Source organism: Streptopelia decaocto (assembly GCF_964273445.1).
Source record: "Streptopelia decaocto genome assembly, chromosome: 1".
NCBI classification, from domain to species: Eukaryota; Metazoa; Chordata; class Aves; order Columbiformes; family Columbidae; genus Streptopelia; species Streptopelia decaocto.
Window position 1 is genome coordinate 65,639,125 of NC_138663.1, and position 19,437 is coordinate 65,658,561.

At 45.3% G+C, this 19,437-nt stretch overlaps 1 protein-coding gene across 8 annotated transcripts in view; it reads right to left on the reverse strand.

Annotated features, from left to right (window-relative positions):
* Window positions 1–11,555: 11,555 nt before the first annotated feature.
* The window catches only part of ERC1 (ELKS/RAB6-interacting/CAST family member 1), a 289,471-nt gene continuing 281,589 nt past the window's right edge, over window positions 11,556–19,437 (reverse strand). For all 8 annotated transcript variants that reach the window (XM_082042960.1, XM_082042957.1, XM_082042956.1 and 5 more), the window contains one exon: window positions 11,556–18,249. In XM_082042960.1, coding sequence (XP_081899086.1) covers window positions 18,112–18,249 — 138 coding nt within the window. In that variant the 3' untranslated portion in view covers window positions 11,556–18,111. The remainder of the gene's footprint in view (window positions 18,250–19,437) is intronic.

The window sequence follows — 19,437 nt, forward strand, 5'->3', positions numbered from 1 at the left end:
GGGATTCAGTGTCTGGAGCTGCATTTCTGAACATCGAGCTCCACAGGGTGGAGAGAAGGTCAGGGTACCAGGGCTTTCTCCTGTGGCTGCAGCCTTCCTCCTTCCAGCTCCTTTCTTTTTCTCCTCAGTCCTTGGACAAAGGGCTGAGCTGAGCCATCAATTAGGTCCTGAATACCAAGAAATCAAATAAAGAGAAACCCTTGTGAAGACACAAGGGTTTAAAGGAGGTGGCAGTAAACAGAAAGATCAGGCGGCTGCGATGGGGTGAAGTTCTGACTTGCCTGGCTCCACGTAAGTCAGTAGCAAGGCTTGGGAGAGCACGCAGAGTTCATTCCTTCTCGTTTAGCACTTTAATCATTAGACAGGTGCTCCCAACAGCAGGCTCTGTAGGCTGAGCAAGTTAAACTGTAACTGGCCTCCCTGGTGGCCCCCAGCAAAGAGCCCTGGCTCATGTAACCACGGGAGGACCAGCCTCTCACCAAGTCCCACCAGCTATCACTGCTGGCTTGGGTGGGGACATGGGGTTGGCCCCACCCTCAGGGGCAGCCCCACATTCTTATTGTGGCTGTGGGCGTGGACCAGGACCCTGTTGGGTTTTGTTCCATGGAGCTGGGAGAGTTTCCCCATCCCTCCCCCTCCCATGGGCGGATAGGCATTGCCTGGTGAGGAGGACAGGAGATGCCCATGGTGCATGCACAGAGCACCCAAACGGTGCCCTGCCACTGATAAGGAGCAGGGCTACGTGTTTCAGGGAGGCGCAGAGCCATGGCCATAGCCAGACGGTGAGGTAATCTGCCCCCCGACTCCCCTCCTCTCAGACCAAGTCTCTTGGTCTCTTCTACTTGGCTTAAACCCCAAGGCGAAGAGTTGTACATCCTTTCCAAAATTTTTATCGGCATGAATTATGACAACTCTGGATATTCTTATTGTCTGTTCAAATGGCCGATCCTGTTCTAAAGTCTTATTTAATTCTTGGCCTCAGCTGCTTCCTGTGGTAATGAGCTCCACAGTGTAATTAAACACGATCTGTGATAGCAACCATGCGATGGGCTTCCCCAGCAGCAGCAACACATGGGTGTGCATGTGTGTCTCTTTGTGCAGGCTGGGGTGCATGGGAGGTGACAGCACACCCCTGCCTGCATGCAGGCAGGCCAAGCATTGCCTGGTGAGGACAAGAGCAACCCCAGGGCAGAGCCAGGCAGAGACATGGGGGGTACTGAGGCCAGGGTGCTGGGGCTGTTCACCCCAGGTGCTGTGACAGAGGTCTCCCCCCAACACCTGACTGTCAGGGAATGACGAAACCCAAATTCATGCTCTGCACAATCAGAAGGGAGCAGTCTCCCCTCCAGCCTCCTCCCTCTGGATTAGCAGGGTCATGCTGAAATCCCAGCAAATCTGGCAAGAAGATGTCCCTGAACAGCTGGGCATCCCTGGGTGTTTTGGGGGAAAGTGCACGTGAGGCTCTAGCTGGGGTCTGTCAGAGAGAGACAAGCCTTGGCAACCCCCTCTCCTGTGGCCTGCAGCTGCTGGGGTGGTGCAGCTGGGGTGGGAGGGGATGTGTGCCCCTCGGAGCTGTGTGGCACCAGGGAAACCCAGCCAATGCTAAGGGTTTACCTCACTCCACTAATTTCCCCATTTAATCCTTTCCTTTCCTTTCCTTTCCTTTCCTTTCCTTTCCTTTCCTTTCCTTTCCTTTCCTTTCCTTTCCTTTCCTTTCCTTTCCTTTCCTTTCCTTTCCTTTCCTTTCCTTTCCTTTCCTTTCCTTTCCTTTCCTTTCCTTTCCTCTTTCCTTTCCCTCCCCTCTCCCTCTCCCTCTCCTCCCCTTTCCCCTTTCCCTTTTCCCTTTTGTTTCTTCTTCTTTTTTTTTTTTTCCCCTCTCTTCTTTCTGATCATCTCCCTTTGGAATTTCTTTGTTCACTTGCTTCTTCTGTAATTTCTTTCTTAGAAAGCAAGACAGACCTCTGGCTGGACCTGGCACCAATGAGGTGAAAGGGGATTATCCTCCCAGTAATCGCTGGGCTTAATACCACAGAGCAACTTCAGCTAAAGGACGACACAAACCCAATTCACACATTAAATCCAGCTTTCCCATAGACGGTGCAGGCAGGTGGGCTCACACGGACGGGGAAAGGCAGGGGATGGGCTCATGGGGTTGAGCCCCCTCTCCCCTGCCCGGCCTCACAGGCACCACTGTGGGTGCGCATGGGGGGCAGAACCACCAAGCCTGATGTGAGAGCTGCTCCCTGGGCTTGCATGATGTCTCTCTGTGTCACCACTGGTTTGGGCACTCCTGGCTGTGAGGCTGAGCCCGACGCCCTGCTTGGACAGCCCTGGGGACACGCAGGTGACGCAGTTGGCTTCTGGGGTGAGTGGCACACGCTCCACGGCCTGGCAGGCAGCAAGGGAAGGGAAGGAAATGTGCTGAGACACCAGGCCAGGCGGGTGCGACCAGTGCCACCCTACCACCAGTGCCACCCTGTCACCAGGGAGCTGGGACAGTGGGCAGAGGCTGGATGGGGTCAGGAGTGTCACTGTGCAGAATGGGAGGGTTCTGTCGGGCTGCAGAGGGAAAGAGAATATATGTGATATAATGTACATCTGCCAGGAGTGTGATTGCTAGTGCTGCTGCCGGGAGGCAGACACTGCCCTAGGACAGCTCTCGCACAGCCCAGGGATGGTCGCTATTTACAGCTAGCGAAACCACAGCGCCTTTCCTACTTTTATTTCTGGGTCACACAAAGCCCAGGGCTGAACTGGAGAGTGTAAGCAAGTCTTAGGATGGGCTCTGTAGCTCCTGGCTTTGCCACTCACAAGTCCTTCTGCAAACTAACCCAATGACAATAAAGCCTTCGAATGAAAGCCACTGTGTTTTCTAGGCTCCCAAGTGTCCTTTGATAACAAATGCCTTTGCCTTCACAGTGCAAGCTGAAGGGAACATAAATAAAATTCTTAGACACTGTGGCTTCTAAACAAATATATATAGCATGGGTAACATACAGGCTTACACAAACATCGGCATTAAAGCACACAAAGTAGGCAGTGGAAGGAAACTATACTAACTGAAGCACCAGTGCAGCCATGAGATATGAAGAGGGAAAAAAAACCCCACGTGGCAATCGATAGTTTTCTTCAAAGGTACTCAGATGTTCTATTGAATACGGTCTCAGTGCTCGGCCACCAGACAAAGGGACGCACGTGGATACTGATGCTCCTGTGGCGCAAGCAGCCCTTGGCACCTTTCAAGGGTGGTTTATGTAAAAAAGTGTGTGCGTGTATGTCTTTACACATGCAAGAAACTAAAAACACGTAAACCAATGAGTTCTAGTTCAGACAGCTGTCACGTACTCTTTCAAAGGTAAAATTGAAAACATAGTTCCCCCATATAATTTAAGTGTAATTGTGTATGTGTTCTGTATTTTTTGTGGTTGGCATCCTTAAGTCATCACTGAATTTTCAGCTTGAGACACTGATTTTCCAGGATGTGCAGAGTACCTACCTGTTAACACCACTTGTGGCATCTGAGGTTATGCCAAATCACTAAATGCTTCAACACATCCTGTGGCTGTAATTACATACACCTGCAAAAGCCAAATAAAAACTCCCCAAAAACCCAAACAAAAAAAAAGACCCAAACCCACAAAAAATGAAAACACTGTGATTCATGCCCCAAAACATATTTGCTCACATGTATAGGATCTTGTTTTTTACTCAGGGAGGCCTTTTTTGATGGATATGATTCTTATTTCTAAGTGTTTAGTATTCATTGAAGCCACATTTTTTTCGGTTCCCTCCAGCCATGGGAGCTGGAATTATTTTTTATTTTTCTTTTTTTTTTTTTTTTTTTTTTTTGTAAATGCAGATGGGGACCTTCTTTCCATCACAGTGCTTCAGGGGCTGTGTTTTGAAGAACCAAACATCACATAAGATTGTAATATTGTGTTCAACACCCTTCAGGATATGGCTTGTGTATAATCCCTTTTATAGCAGCATGGATAACGTTGTGCACTGAGATCTGTGGAGAGCGAACGACCTTTTGTGTGGTGCAGAGGGCCAAGATCTGTCTCTCTTGATCCTTAATGAGTATATAATGGGGCTTTAGGGGTGACCACATCATTCATTACCATTGTCCTTTTAGAGGCTTGAACTGCAGCTGGTACTTGTCGACAGAGCTCTACTGAACACAAGGGGGGAGCTGGCCTTCGACATCATCTTTTGTTGATTTGCTCTCTATCTTTTATTTCCTTTCATTTCCTTGGCTCTTCCTTTTTGAGAAGATACTAGTAGTTGATGGTGTCAGTGCTACGGTGAACGTGTGCTTCAAGACACCTGGATGTCAGGGATCTGGTCAGGTCTGGCTCCAAGCTGGGCATGAAGTGATTGCTACGCGACTGACTCCTCACACCTCCGCAGAAGTTCCCAAATGATGCACGACACCCTCGCTGCACAGCGCCAGGCTGCAACACGCACCCCTCAGCGACACAACCCAAAGGCCTCCATCGTGTCTGAACTTGCCGAGATATCATCTGAAGATTGCACACGTAACGATGAGCATAAGCGATACTGGTGTGCTGAATAAGGTCTCTTACCAGAAAAACAAAACCAGGGAAAGTTGGCGTCATCGTCTCTAACCCCTGTCGCTACTCAGCTGTAAGCAAACGCAGAGGAAAGTCCTGGGTCAGCGTTAGGCTGGGTGGCTTTGCTGTATGGATCTAAGACTGGTTTCCCAATGAAGTCATGCTCCGGTCTGTCACTTCACACAAAGGAAGCCTCTGGGTCATCCGTGGTCATATTTGTCTGCAGCTCTACAGAGAGCTTTGATCTCCTCTTCTGACAGATGAGCATAAATAATTGTGTTACCACTCTTGTTTTCAAGAGTCATCACTTCATTAACAAAGGGATCAAATTAAAGCCTCCAACTGTAAAGGCGAGGAGCAGCCTGTCACTGTCACCTTGAAGTCACCATGCCTAACTTGGGCTGCTGGGGAGAGATGGTAAGCACTGATGTTACATTACGTGCACTGCATCTCTGACATCTACCATTTGGCCAAGTGCTTGTCCCTGCAGCTCAGTGTGAAGCCAGCACACCAGGCTCATGGACTGGTGAGCAGCCAAACCCCTCCTCGGGTCCACGAGGAACCGTGGGTTACAGAGAGTGGGTGTTTGAAGACATTAATGCCTCCTTGCCACCCAAGGATGACTGTGGACATGGATTCCTGATGGAAGCTGCGAACTTTTACTGACAAATCCCAGTTCTGTAATTTCTTTGGGGTTCCTCCAGGTTGTTGTATCTCTCCTGCCCTGCATCTAGAGAGGGGTCCATTCTGCATGCAAGGTGTCGTGTCGCTGCCAAATTACCAGGAGAGGACCCTTCAAAGGGCCCTGGTAGGAAGCACAATTAATGTTGTGCAATGTTATCATCAAAATGGAAGTTTTCGAATGCTGGCCTGAAAACACAACGGGAAAGAGTTTCTTTTATCTGTGCTCAAAACAGTGTTTCTCATTTCTCATGTCATTGGGGCAGGAAAAATAGAGACCTTAGAATATTGTATTAGAAGTGGTCACAAAGGAGATTGCAGAAGCCAGAGCAGATTGAGCAACTTAGTTCCTATCATCTCCTCTTGAAGGATTTGCAGCACCATGTGCTCTGGGGCAGCGGTTCCCATGTCTGTCCCACCCACCAGATAACTTTGCAGGCCATCCAGAGGAACTACCAAACCCCTTGTGTTTAACAGTTTTGAGTTAAAAAGAAAATAAAGATAACAAAAATGGGTGCTGCTTTCTGAGACACACAGAGAGCTGACAGTACTGAAAAATTAAAAGCATTTTGCTAGTTTGCCATCTGAAGAGACAATGCAAGCCATGGATTTACTATGGCTTAACAAATTGCTGCAAGTTAGCGGAGCTTTAGCGATTGGCAGCATGCGTGGTCTCAGCCCAACACAAATCTAAGTCAAGTATTTCAGCTGAAACAGTAGCTGCCAGCTACCATTGTCCTCTCCTTCTTTGCTGAGTAGCAGAAAGACCTTGCCACGGTCATATTTCACCCTCAGTGGAGATTCTTGGTTTTCCATACAATCCCCTGTTGCAGGGCCTCCTCTTCTGCAGAGAATCAAGCTAACGGCAGAAATTCCCACTTATCCCGGTCCACTTTATATCTTTGGAGCCCCGAGAGTCTGTAAATATGTGAGTATTGAGCAGTAGCACCTGATACAGAAAAGAGGTCATCTTGGGAATAGAGGCAAGTCTGAACAAACTCATTAATATCGTTGTTACCACTTCAGGTGCATTCTGCTAATAAGTGTTTAAAAACAAACAAACCAACCAACCCCCACAAAACAAAACCCAAACAAAACAACAAAACAAAACCACAAAACCAACCGACCAACAACAAAAAAGAGGCTATCCTGTACAAGCGTCATTCTGTTGGATTTATGCATAACAGATTGGTCTCCCAGATAAACTCCTCGGTATAGTCTACATTATATAGAAAAATCCACTCAGTACTGCAGGTTTTTTTCCCTCTGCATCATATCAGGTGAGAAAGCAGCAATGAAGACACCCATTTCTGGTACTGCAGAAGGAGAACCAAGCGACCAAATTCCCATCTTCTACTGAACATCAGCCTTTAATAAGCTCAGCCTGTGCTGGGCATGCTCTGCACAGCACGGGCAAAGGCAGCCACCAGATGCTCTCTTCAGCCAAAACTTTATGTTGATCCCCACCCACAGTGACCTAACACAAAGCTACGAATCTCCTAGGAGGAGAAATAAGTCCATTTTCTAGTCCTTGGTAAAAATCCTGGTGTTTTCTGTTTTGGTTGAAAGTATCTCCAAGAGCATTTTAACATTTAACATCAAGCTCAGGTTGTAAGTTGCCTGGACCAGGTCAAGTGACAGTTTTATTGTACTTGTATATTTGATCTTGCAAGTGATGCATGAAGCACCTTCCCTACAAGCAGCTGAGCTTCCCCAGCTTTGGTGGGTGCCATGAGCTCCTGCCTTGGCTGCTGCTGAGCCCTGGCTCCCTCTAAAAACAAGCTTACACAGTTACCACTTGGATTGGAAAACACACCTGAAGCCAAAATATGCTACTTTACAGCAAGGAAGGGTACCTGCAAAAGTGGCTATAGTTCAAAATATCCTTAATAGTTGCACCCTTTGCTTTCTCAAACTTAATAAGTACTACCACCAGAATACTCATAGTAGCTATTAATGCTAAATTAATGAATTCATAGAATGGCGTGACCTGCTGGTTGAAGTCACATGGGGATCAAAAAACAAGATGCTGAAATCAAACTTACCTCCTTTTGCACTTTGTGCTCAGTCTTCCAATCCCATGTGTGTGTATGGCACATGTCCTCCAAGCCACTAAGTATCTGACATAGCATCTTGCAGCCCTCAGCAACTGCAGCCTACAAGCGTCCGCAAACACGCGCCCCTTCTGTGATATGTCAGTCACTCCAGCTATCAGGTAGAGCCTCAAATCTTTTATACAGGACTTTGTGGGAGACACGTGGTGCTGCCAGAATGACCTGGGCTGGGGAAGTCTATATGTTTTGTAGATGATACGGGAGAACAGAGGAAGCACGTCACTATCTCCATTTTAAATATCAAACTGTATCTCTCTCTGAGTGTTTGACTCTCTGACAAGCCTCAGACAATCTTTGCTGCAGATGGTGTCTGATCATAGTTAATGTCCAACCACGTGTCTGAAGAAACAGGAGTCTTCTTTGCTAATGAAGATTCCAATTATCAAACCCATTGGAAATGAGTGGGGGCAATTAAAGTTTGAAGCCGCGTCGAAGAAGCTGCTTTGCGGCATTAAGCACCCTTGGCAGATGTTTTGCAGAGAAGGGTCAGACACCTCTGCCAGGAGATGGGAATGATCACAGAAACAAACTGAAGGCTTGGGGCAAGTGCAGGTGTGTGGTTAAAGTGAACTAGGTTGCATTTTCACATGTGCAAAACTAAACTGAGCCAGGTACTCAAATAGGGGCTTGATGCACATAACCCTGGAATAACAAGATTTTTCTCGTCAACTAAACTACGAAACACATGTATAGATAGAAGAGATTAACCCAGTTTAGCTCTGGATGTGGATGATGTATACGTATGCTGTGCTTGACCCAATCCCCTGCTCCAGGCACTTGTGGGCTGCGAAATTTGAAGTCTGGTTCTTCCCAAATGTCAGGATTTGGTTCACTTTAGAGTCATGTTAGAGCAGATATGAACCTCTGTCTCTTGAAAAATACGGGAGGACTTTGAGGCAATTCCTCTAAATTTAGAGAATCAAAGCAACAAGAGGTTTGCAACAGAGAACTGGTGGGCTCGGAAGAAGCACAGATGACAGCAATGCCAGGGTTTACGTAATTTGAACAAATCAATTCATCCTGCACACTTAATGAAGGAAAAGTCCAGCAAAAAAATAGTTACATAAACACATAACTGAAAATTGCATCATGGACCTATTTAGGCATGAAGTCATGACGATTTTCTCATTTCCAGAGCTTTGGCATTGCAAGCTTAGTATTCTTGAAACATGGTTTTCAGTGAGCAGCTGCCTATATATATATATATGTATGTATATAATCACACAGATGAGCACAGACCTATAGAGATAGATGCACATGTACACTAAAATACATTAGGCTACAAGATAATATACTGTTTAAAGCTAAAAACAGTTTCTATGCATTACAGAAGAGAGTTTAAGAGTGTTCATACGCATTCCAAGACTTGTGGTTCCCCAAAATGGTGTGCCCTCACAGGAAATGAAGGGTTTGCTCGAGCTGCACAAAAATCCTTCTAGGAGAGGTTTTGAGCTACAGCAGCGACCCATCCTTTTTCCCCGATACATAAAGAAACAGGATGTTTTTTCACTTCCCTTGTCACGAGGTTTGAGTCCCTACACATTCCTGGAGCTGAATTCCCACTGAAGTAAATGACACCTTCACACAAACGGGCTGCAGAACCTGGGCCTAAATATTTAACTCCTCAGCGATTCATCTAGACCAGTTTTAATGTTCACAACTGCAACCTTTTGGGAAAAGCTACTGTTCACATACTTTAAAACATTTGAATTCAGAGCCCACATCCAGAGAATCACTGGCTGTAACCCCACTGCTGCACTTGAGCTGGTCCCAATCATTCCACTAGGCTTTATAATACTTTATCAGTATATTCAGAAATAGTCTACCAACACAAGGTATATGGCTCTGTTTGCTTGATAAGCGAAAAAATAATTTGCAATTAATTTTATTATATACAGCTGCAATATATTTACTTTTCCGGGGCATATGCTCTTCCTTGAGTTTGGAGGTTTCTAAAGACGGTTTAAAAAGAGGACTTTGGCCATTTGCTCAAGATTTCTAAACATCCTGAAGCCCAGCGAGAAGAGTGGCTACTTGATACCTCAAAGTCCCAGTCTAAAGGTCACTAGCCATATGCAAATCGCCTCATTAGTGTGGGCAGTCAGTTTGTAAATAAGGTTACGGGTAATCCCAGGCACTACAGCTGATGCGTCCGTACCGCATCAATCCACATGAGCAGAATGCACCTGTGCAGCACAAGTACAGCAGATTCTGATGGAAACAGGAGATCCTAAACATGTTGCTCTTCCCCGTGGATCGCTGATGTGGTTTCAGCAGTTTCCCTGACCAGTGCAATTTAGAAAAGTAGGTTTTCTGAAGTCATCCTGGCTAGAAGACTGCAGAGGGCCCGTGTTTAATCAGGAGCTTGGGTAACACAGGGGCTCCAGACATCTCTATGAACCTATCTTTGCAATATACGCAAACGAAAAACGTTTTAAACTTGCATGTGCTTGATCCCAGTGCTGACCATTTGCTGTTTCCAGTGCTGCCTTGCCTGCTCCGTGTCACAGTAACAACAGTCAACACAGACAATTTTATTCAGATGCCTCGTTGCGTTTTGCTGCACAACGCATGAAGTGTAACCTGATAACACACAAAAGGGATTTGGCATCTTTGCTTTGTAGAGCGGACAATGTTGTTGTTATGGGCTATCCAAAATGTGAGTCAGCCTGGGGGGATGCGGCGGCGCAACACACCGAGCAGCCAGAGCCGGCGTGGGCTGCGGCAGCTCGGCTCGGCTCTCCCTGCAGATGTGCCCTCCCTGCAGATGTGCTCTCCCGCTGGCGGTGGCTGCGACTCTTGCCTTTCACTTGCTCTCCTCTTTTGAAAGGACAAGCCGTCCAGAAATGGCCCTCGTACCGCTTTCAGATCCATCGGACACAGTAATCGGTTAAATTTATGTGGCATGTGGTTTCATTCAGCTGATCTGGACTGCGCTGCACAAGCCAGGCACACCCCGGCCTGATGGGAATCACGAATCCCCTTCTCAGCCAAAAGACGCTGAAGCGAACATAAACCAGACTGGGAACCAAAAGGCCAATGGACTCTTCCTTTCAAAGCTCCCGAGACCCTTAATCCCCGTGTATCCTTTTTCCACACGCTGCTTTACGTGCCTGATTGAAGCCCAAGTGATTGAAATCCAATTAGCAGAGGGAGACGAACATCCAGGCACTGACATCAGGACGTCTGTTTCTGTCACACATGAAGTCACTCATATGGAAACAGCAAGTCAGGATCTACAGAAAGCAGAAGGGACAAGGCCAGCAAGGAAGCTCAGAGAAAAATCGGCTGCATAGACAGACAAAAGGAGAAAGAAATGGAGAGTATTTGAGAGAGAAATTGGTTAGAAAGCATCCAACTTGGGGAGGTCTGATCTGCCAGGGCTTTGGGGTGGCTGCAGAGAATCTAGTGGAGTGTATTTAACATGGACATTGTTCTACCAGTGGGACCCAGTGTTGCAATGCTATTCTCTTTAGAACAGTTAAAAAAGCCAGAAAAATGAGATTTTATAGTGACATTACTCAGGCAATTTCCCACATCCTCAAAATGCGGCAGAAGACCGGACGCTAGGTAGAGCCTGCGTCCTCCAGCGTTTCAGGGGGACACGGCACATCTGACACCACCGCGCTGAGACTCTCCTCTGCTCCCACAGGAACAAGACCCCCGTCTGGGTTTCACCAGGAATGTGCTCCAGAGGACGGGCTCACCAGCCTTTGCACAGCAAGGCTTCCCAGGCGCGTCACTCCGTGAGACTTGACCCCGACACGGGCTCAGCCCCGGCTGCACATCTGGGATTCAGTCACTCGTTAGCAATGTTTAAGACACATTTCCTTGGAAAACCGTCAGGAGAAAGACAAAGGAACCAGCTGACTGTAAACGCAGTTGCTAAACCTCCGCTTACCTGAGCTGTGCAGTCCAGGGATACTCCTGTGATTGACAGCCCCCCACCTTCACCTTGCAGGCAGCCCCAGCTGTGCCCACCAGCATTGCCAGGCATGTGGTGCCACTGAGACCCTCAGGGGGTTGTTCCAGTGGTGAAGGTGGGCTACAAATAGGACCCCCAGCCTGGTTTTGGGTAAGGGCCGCACAGCTGCTCAGCCCTCCTACCTGCCCTCCAATCCCAGACATGCAGGAGAGGTCACCCAGCAAAGCACAGGAACATTCCCCGAAATGAAGACACAGCACAGAATTTTTAAATAATTTTATAATTTCCTGATGAACTTAGTCTGTGAATAAAAAAAGAAGAAAAAAAAATGAACAAAGTGTTTATATTATCAAGGCAAAGTTGAATATAACACATTTTCTTTGCAATTTCATTATCCTGCCAGTAACATAACTCCAGCAATAAAACACATACAAGTTGAAGGCAGCGTGCGCACTTGCATCACAGACATCAATGTCTCCCGCTGCTGTTATTTCAAAAAGGAATTCAAGTACGCTAGATCCCACCCCCAAAGCCTGTCTCCCCCTCCGCTAAAGTGCAACACGTCTCTTCCAAAGCAAATGAGGAGTGGATGGAGCATCCCAATCCCACCTTTTTTTTTAAGTTTTAACCCCAGAAACGATTTGTGAACCCGGTGTGCGGCTCCTCATTTACTGACTTGGAGGGAAACGGCAATATACTGTCTAAGCGGGCTTGGAGCAGCATGTTAGGCTAGCACAGAAATTATTCCCCTGTTCATGGTCCCATTTCATTAATCCTCTTTTAGCATCTGAACGCATAAAGGCATCTGCCACTAAAGCCTCCCCAGATATACTGTAACCAGCATGTCAGTAAGGGCCAAATGCAGCCCCCCCGGGCAGGCAGGGAGGACACAGACTTGGCTGCGTATGCGGAGAGCTGGGAAGATGGGGTAAAGGAAAAATGTCCGCTTATAAAATTTGGCTGCAAATTTGGCTTTTAGATAACGACATTTTATAACAAGTAAGAGTACACATGACTGATAGACCAATTTTTTTTTTGCCAGTTTCCAAAAGGAAAAGCAATATTTCGAATAAAAAAGCCCCATCAAAGCACTAAGAACCTGAAGTGGAAACACCTATTTAAAAGCAAAACCGATTAACTTGATTTTCAAGACCCAAAATTCGAAATGCTAAATGTGGAAAACTGGTATACAATAAATTTGATATTAAAAATACATTAATGAAATTCTTTACCTAGTCACATAGGTGAAGATTTGCATGGGTTTTTTGTTTACGTTTTGTGCTGGTTTAGCCTCATGTTGTTCCTTTTAAGTAGTGCAAGGCTTTGATGCAACTGCAGCAGAAGGTGGCTGCTGGTCCTTTCCTGTACCATAACCTGCCGCAGCTATGTGACCAAGACCCGACACAAAGAAATAGAACTTTGATAATGGCCCCATGCACGCCTACCTGCACCAGCTGATCCACACTTAAACGGGTCCTCAGTATCAATGGGTGCGACTGAGAAGATGGGGAAAATTCGGCCAAAGCATTTGGCCCATTTACATGAGCTCTTCCTGTCTCAAGGGACACCTGGTGGTGATATCCCTTACCAGAAAGTATTGATTTCCAAAATACTGGTCTATTCTGCCCATTTCTGTATTACATGTGTACAGTATAAGCCTGGCAACGCAGGAATTTATAGAGGGTTCGTAACATTTCTTAAGAGGCCAAGCTGCCTTGAACCTCAAAAGCCTGTGAAAGGCAACTGTTTATAATTATAAGCCCACAAATCCTTTTCCGTACAATCCCGAGAGGAGGAGTCATGGCTTTGTTGCTTCTTCACTTGAATTCCTTTTGATGAAATTTTTTTAATATATTTTTTTAAAACACATCTTTTTCAGTTCTACTACTATCTTTTTTAATCTGACAACAGACACACATTGTTGGTAACTGCCCCAGCCTTAGGACCACACAGACAATATCGACAAGCAGAAAACAAAACAGGAAAAAAACACCCCTGAAAAAGTCAGGAGAGATACTGATGACAGGGTTACAGCACTCACCACACACACTGGAAAAAAGTCAGGATTTCTGTGTTTATGCTTTGACACTAAAAAGTTTTGAAACAGTTTTTTTTTTTTTTTAAAAACAGTCAGTGGACACAGCCATTTTGTTCAGAAGGATCTGCTGTTGTGAAAGGTTCCTTCCATTTATGCGGAAAAAAACCCAACAATTAAAACCATTATGTTGTTTAAACGCCCCCTGGCCCCCCAACACTCCTTTTTCTCGCCACACTGACAAGATGGGTTGGCAGAGTTGGCCTTGCCAGGCGCGCTGCCCCGTGCCCGACCCTCCTACCCCGTTGGCTTTGCTGGGGCAGTGTTAGTTAATCCACAGCCTTCCGCGTCCTCTCCGCTTCCCTCTTCCAGTGCGGGCGTTGAGCTGAGTACAGGCTTCTTTTAAACATCAGACACCTTGATTGTACTATTTCCCTTTTGCATTTCATCGGAGTCCTTTGAAGAATATACGCGTTACTTACGTAGTGGAATTTTCGCTTTAAAATGGTATTGGCGCGTGACTCTCTTATGTCCTTTGTGAAGACCCCTTCAGTGACAATGATTGGCAATTAGTACAGGAGTGGGGACTCAACCCTGTCAACCTTCTACCGCTTGTAGAAATTTCCCAACAAATTGAGCATTAGCAGCAGAATGCGTAGGAATTACAGGGCAAAAGAAAATAAGTGCCCCTTTGGTTCAAAAAACAGGGTTACGTCTACAAGATTTATGACATTAATGCTCCCTTGTGCAAAATATCGAGAGCCCCAAAGTACCAGAAAATTTGCCAGAGAAGGGATATTCCAGCCGTGCAACCAGAAACGGCACACACAGTTCCGTGCATCACGTCAGAACTTCACCTTCCGTCCCCTGGACTTGGCAAAAATCAGATACCCCAAAGAGGGTTTGGCATTTTCTAGTGGGAAAACTGGTTAAAGGCAGTCAAAATGAGAGAGAACACTAGAAGCTTAGAGCTTCCTTTGGGACCATGCCAGGCAATTCTTCTTCCAATCGCAAACAGTGCTCATGTCCTCACCCTGTAATTTTAGTGTTGTAACATCCTTTTAGTGTTTCACATGAGGCTGGATTCAGAGGAAAATACGTATTTGGAGTCGTGGATACAATGAACAAACGTGGTTGGGGTGACAGCTTTTACACTGTATGTAGGCTTCAGGCTTGAGTTATTTTTTAGCCCAAACCCAGCTAAAATGACTAATTTAATTTTCTACAGAGAGCTCCTCAAGTCCTTACATCTCTCAATTTCTCTACAAATGCTTGAAAGAAAAAAAAAATAATTAAAGCAATTAAAACTTTCACAGCTCCCGTAGCAAACGAACTTCATTCAAAAAGAGAAGAGCAAGCAAGTTTCCCCAGGTTGCCTGGGAAGGGCCCCTGAATTTCCCAGAGCTGCTGCGTTGCAGGATGGTTGTGCTAGGAAACTGCCTCCATCTCCCTGGCTGCTGGCACCTGGGTATGAGATTTTAAAAGAGCAGTGGTGGGTTAGGCAACAGGATGAGCACTGCAGTATCTGTACACATACGGCCCTTCTGCCATGTGCCCGGTAGGCAATTTTGTGATGGATTACGATAACAAAATCCCCTTCTTGCCCTAAGGCCAGTGGTGCGGCACTCCATACGAGTGAAAAGAAAAAGCTTTCACTGGTCACGTTGAGCATTAAATTGTGGCGAGCAGCACCTTCCAAATCACAGAGTTCCTCAAGCTATTCACCGTGACAAGATCTCTGTTGACACGGGATCAGATAAGTTACCCAAAATAGTTCAACAGAGATCAAGTTGGATCAAGTCTATTCCTAAATGAGATCTGCTCTCTCCCTGAAAGCACTTTACTGAGGTCTGAGATCAATGTTTAAGATGGGAAGCCTAGAAGACTTAGGAGATAACAGCGGTTAACGAGAAAAATCACAAAGGCCCAACAATCCAGATGGGAGGAACAGCAGGTGTGTGGCTGGGAGATAAAAGACCAAATGGCCAGTGTGAAAACTAGCCAGGCTTGACAAACCCTCCCAGGCAAGAGGCTGAGAGATATGTAAACAGCGAGATTCACCTGGCTGCCGACGCATGGATCTTGCACACGCTTGTCAGGACAGCAAAGTGCCTTTGGGCACCTTTTAGAAATGCAGTCACAGGTTGGCAGCTGACTTAAAGATGCAAAGAACCGGCACTGAAACTTGGAGCCTCTCTGCAATGCGTGGACAACCCAGGGAACTGAAATAACAGCCCCGAGTGACCACCCCTCATTGCCATCCCCTCCCCCGGCCTCTGCCTGCAGCAGAAACACTATCAAGGAACATCTCAGTAAGAGGTTTACAAGCAGGAGTCATTTGAACCATCGATAAGGGAAATTCCACAGCTTCTCACAGAGGAAGGATTGTTTTACAGCAGGGAACCAGGGCAGCTGGAGATTTGACCATATAAGTTAATGAGATAGTCAGGAGCGGTGGCGCGATGATGTTAGGCTGATGGCTCTGATGCTTTTACAGGCGGCGTTAAATTCCTTGAGTGAGTAATTAGGGGTGATGAAGAAAAAGCAAGAGGGGGAAGATTTCCAAACAACAGCTCCTATCGAAACGTGCTGACTCAAATAATGGGACCAAAAGGGTGGTGGTTCTGGGATGAGACACAGCTCAGTGGTGTGTACAGTCACCGTCTACACGCCTTCCGGCATGCCCCCTTGCAAACATTCAGGTTCCCATTACTCTCCTCATCCACAACAAAAAAGGCTTCAGACACAGGCTGCTACTACAGCGAGAACTAAAGCTATGTTTCCCAATTTGACACGGGCAGTTCAAACACGGAAAAGGTGTGAATCGCCTCTTATTTGGAGACTTACATATTTCTTCCTAGTGGACACCGTGGTTATGGATCCAGTTCCTTCTGCTGAATCATTACAGTAGAATGAAATGGGATGTGATTTATTTTAAATCAGATTACAACAGAGTCCACAGGTATATAAGGTTTCAGTGTTGCCCAATTTTCAGCGCTTGTTTGAAAAAAGATGACATGGTACATCTTCCCTTACTCAAACTTTGGCTGATCTCTTAACTATTGGCAGCAAGCGGTCACTTGCTAAGATAAAAACAAGGTGTCAAAGACCTACAGGGGAACTGTGCTGTGGATTTGAAAGACATATGAAATGCAGTTTTCCTGAAAGATATTGGAACATTTTCCTTAGCATAACAGTTTAGTGATTAAATGGGAGGCTCTGAATGGGAGGTTTACTGAGAGGATTCATAATTAGCTAGTGACTAGAAAAAACAAGATTTCTTCCACTGCTGTGTTGAAAGCTAAAGGGGAACAACTCCTTTAAGGAGCACATGGGGACATGTTAAAGGGTTCTGTCCTGCAGATGCCCCCAGACACACACAGCCACTGGTAGCCAGAAAAAATGTGTCTCTCTGTTAATGCATAGTCCAAGAATGACCATGAAAGTCCTACTCACAAAATAGGATTCTGGCTTTCTACCACAATGACAAACTGACCTGCTATTTCAGGTCATATTCCCTATCAGCAGGGGCTTTAACGAGTGTCACAGATGGATGGGAACAAGACTAAGGCCTCTCATAGACACAGAAGAATTGCACTGATTTAACTAAAGCTGTGATTTTATACCTGTGTACTCAGCTGGGTGCCAATTCCAGCGGAGATGCTCTTTTTTATAAGAATGGGTTATAGCTCTGAACTCAGACTCATTCCTTGTCGACCTAAGCTACACCAAAATAAATTAAATTATAATTATAGTGAGAACGATGTTACTGATTTACCTAACTTAGCTTTAAAATTACACTTTTAAGCTAAATGGCGCAATTTTCTCATTTACAAAATACCTAGTACTATTCTGTTGGCAGCCAGCGTTCACAAAGCTATGGCCTGAAAAATTTGCAATGGACAAAGTATCCAAATTAAAGCTGGGAGCTGAGCTGTTGACCACACCTGCTTGAAGGGAGAGAGCTCTCTATAAAATAAGAACTTAGGAGACACAGACCTATGATGAGAAACCTCAGCTAAAATAACCAAGAAATCAGCAGATGAAAACAGTTACCTGAAAAAATGCCCCACTTGGCACTTTGGAGTCAGATCAGTGAACAATAAAAATCAAAGTTAAGCAAACAGAAAGTACCGGTATGCATACCTTGTTTCCCAGCTGCTAGATGAAGTGACTAACAGGAACAAATAGGGGAACTTTCCTCTATTTGTTATTTAAGAACATAAGAAACATTGAGACAGGCAGCAAGACCTGAGCTAGCTAGCTGATGCTGGCCAGTTGTGAGCCGTAATCAGAGCACACTCAGATTTGGTTTTAGCACTATGAAATTCAGGCTTTCAGCTTTTATGGAAAAAAAAAAAAAAAGAAAGAAGAAAGAAACAATAAATGAGTGAAAGGCAAGGGCTATCCTTCTGTAACCTCACAGAAAACTAGAGCTGCTTATATTGTGTGGATCCCTTCTTCTTTGCTCAGTAGACTTGGAAGAGCTCTTGTTAGCTGTATCCAAAAGTCACCATCAACAAAGTCAGCAGGGAATCGGATTCTGAAGTAGAAAGGCAATGAGAAGATGAACACCAACATGACTAATTAATCATAGACTGGAAGAGCCTAGAGAGCATGTAGTTTTTAGAGTTTTTCTGTTTTGTTTTCTTTGTAAAAGGTGCACCAGAAGTTTCTATTCCATTTTCTGTTTTTCACATTCCTCTCCACTCTCTCATGGCTCCTTGGACCGACTGGGCTTGGCCACTGGTGTGCTGCTCTGGTTGGGGCTAGTGGCCGAGGTCATGATGACTCCTCAAGTGCATTGACGACTTGCTCCAGGATGTCAGGGCAGTGATCCGCTATCTGCTGTAAGATGGCGTTGGCAAACTCCTGCAGCTCTGCGCTTTCCTTCTCGCCTTTTTCTAACTCCTCACGAAGCTGCAAGAAACACACACAGGCACAGTCATTCTCTGCTACTGAACATGTACAATGAGACCTGCTCAGCAGGCTCAGCTCTAAGCTAAACCACCTGTTTTAGAAAGGGAGCTACCAGAGGTAGCTGGGCATTTCAGGATCGGCATCTTCCCTTGACAAGTTCTTAACAAACCTGGATCATGTCCCCCCTCTGTATTTCATTTTTTCACTCTACCGGACCAGGCTTTTGAACGTCCCAGTTAAGGCCATGTCCACATGGGAAAAATGGCTTAACTATTCCTGAATAAATTGTTTGATGAAAAACATCAGAAAAGCTTCCTCTGTAGAATGTTTTTCTAAAAGCAACTGTGTTCCAGAAGCAGTACAGCATTTTGCTAACACATTATTTGAAATAGTTTGACTTCTATTTATGGACAATGGGATTTTTCATAGGACTTCACTTCAAAATTACTTCCTATATGAAATAAATAGAAATGTTACATAATTATACATAATACACTCAGAATTAACCAGAATACTAATATTTCTGTGGAATTAATAATTTTCAGAGACTGCGTTTCCTAACACAGTCGTAAGATGACTACACACAGTTGTGGTGGAGTGTACATGGGTTTTGTTTCTAAGTCTGCATTTCCTGCTGGATCATTCATTGTTCAGATTACTTTAACTGGCTCAGAGTGAGACACGGAACTTCAAAACTTTATCTTATTATCTCTGTCTACAGTCTATAAACTGTTTTTTTTTTCCAACAAGTGGTGTTACAAACCACGCCATGCAACATGCTGGAGTATATGTGAACATAATTTTTAGCTCTAAGCCTAATGCCATTGCCAGAATTAGAGGCCCACAGATTCTTAATGAAGAGCAGGAAACATCTGCCTTCAGTAACCTGTTTATCTGTTCAGCAATTGATAAAGTCCATGCTAGCCTGTGAAATATGCAGGATCTCAAGTAAGGCTGTAATTTGTGCAAGCATTTTAGGGATTACTGTACTTATGATGGTCTAAGGATCCTACAGAACAGGGAGAAGTGGCATCTCTTACTAGACTGGATGATAGATAGATTGGATAAGCTTTCAAGTAGATAGCTCTTTGATATACTATATATCAAAAAACCTCGTATTTTTTCACTGATACAATTTTCTTCTAATAAAGTATATTCCCTACGAATATAAAACAAGCATATTTGTAG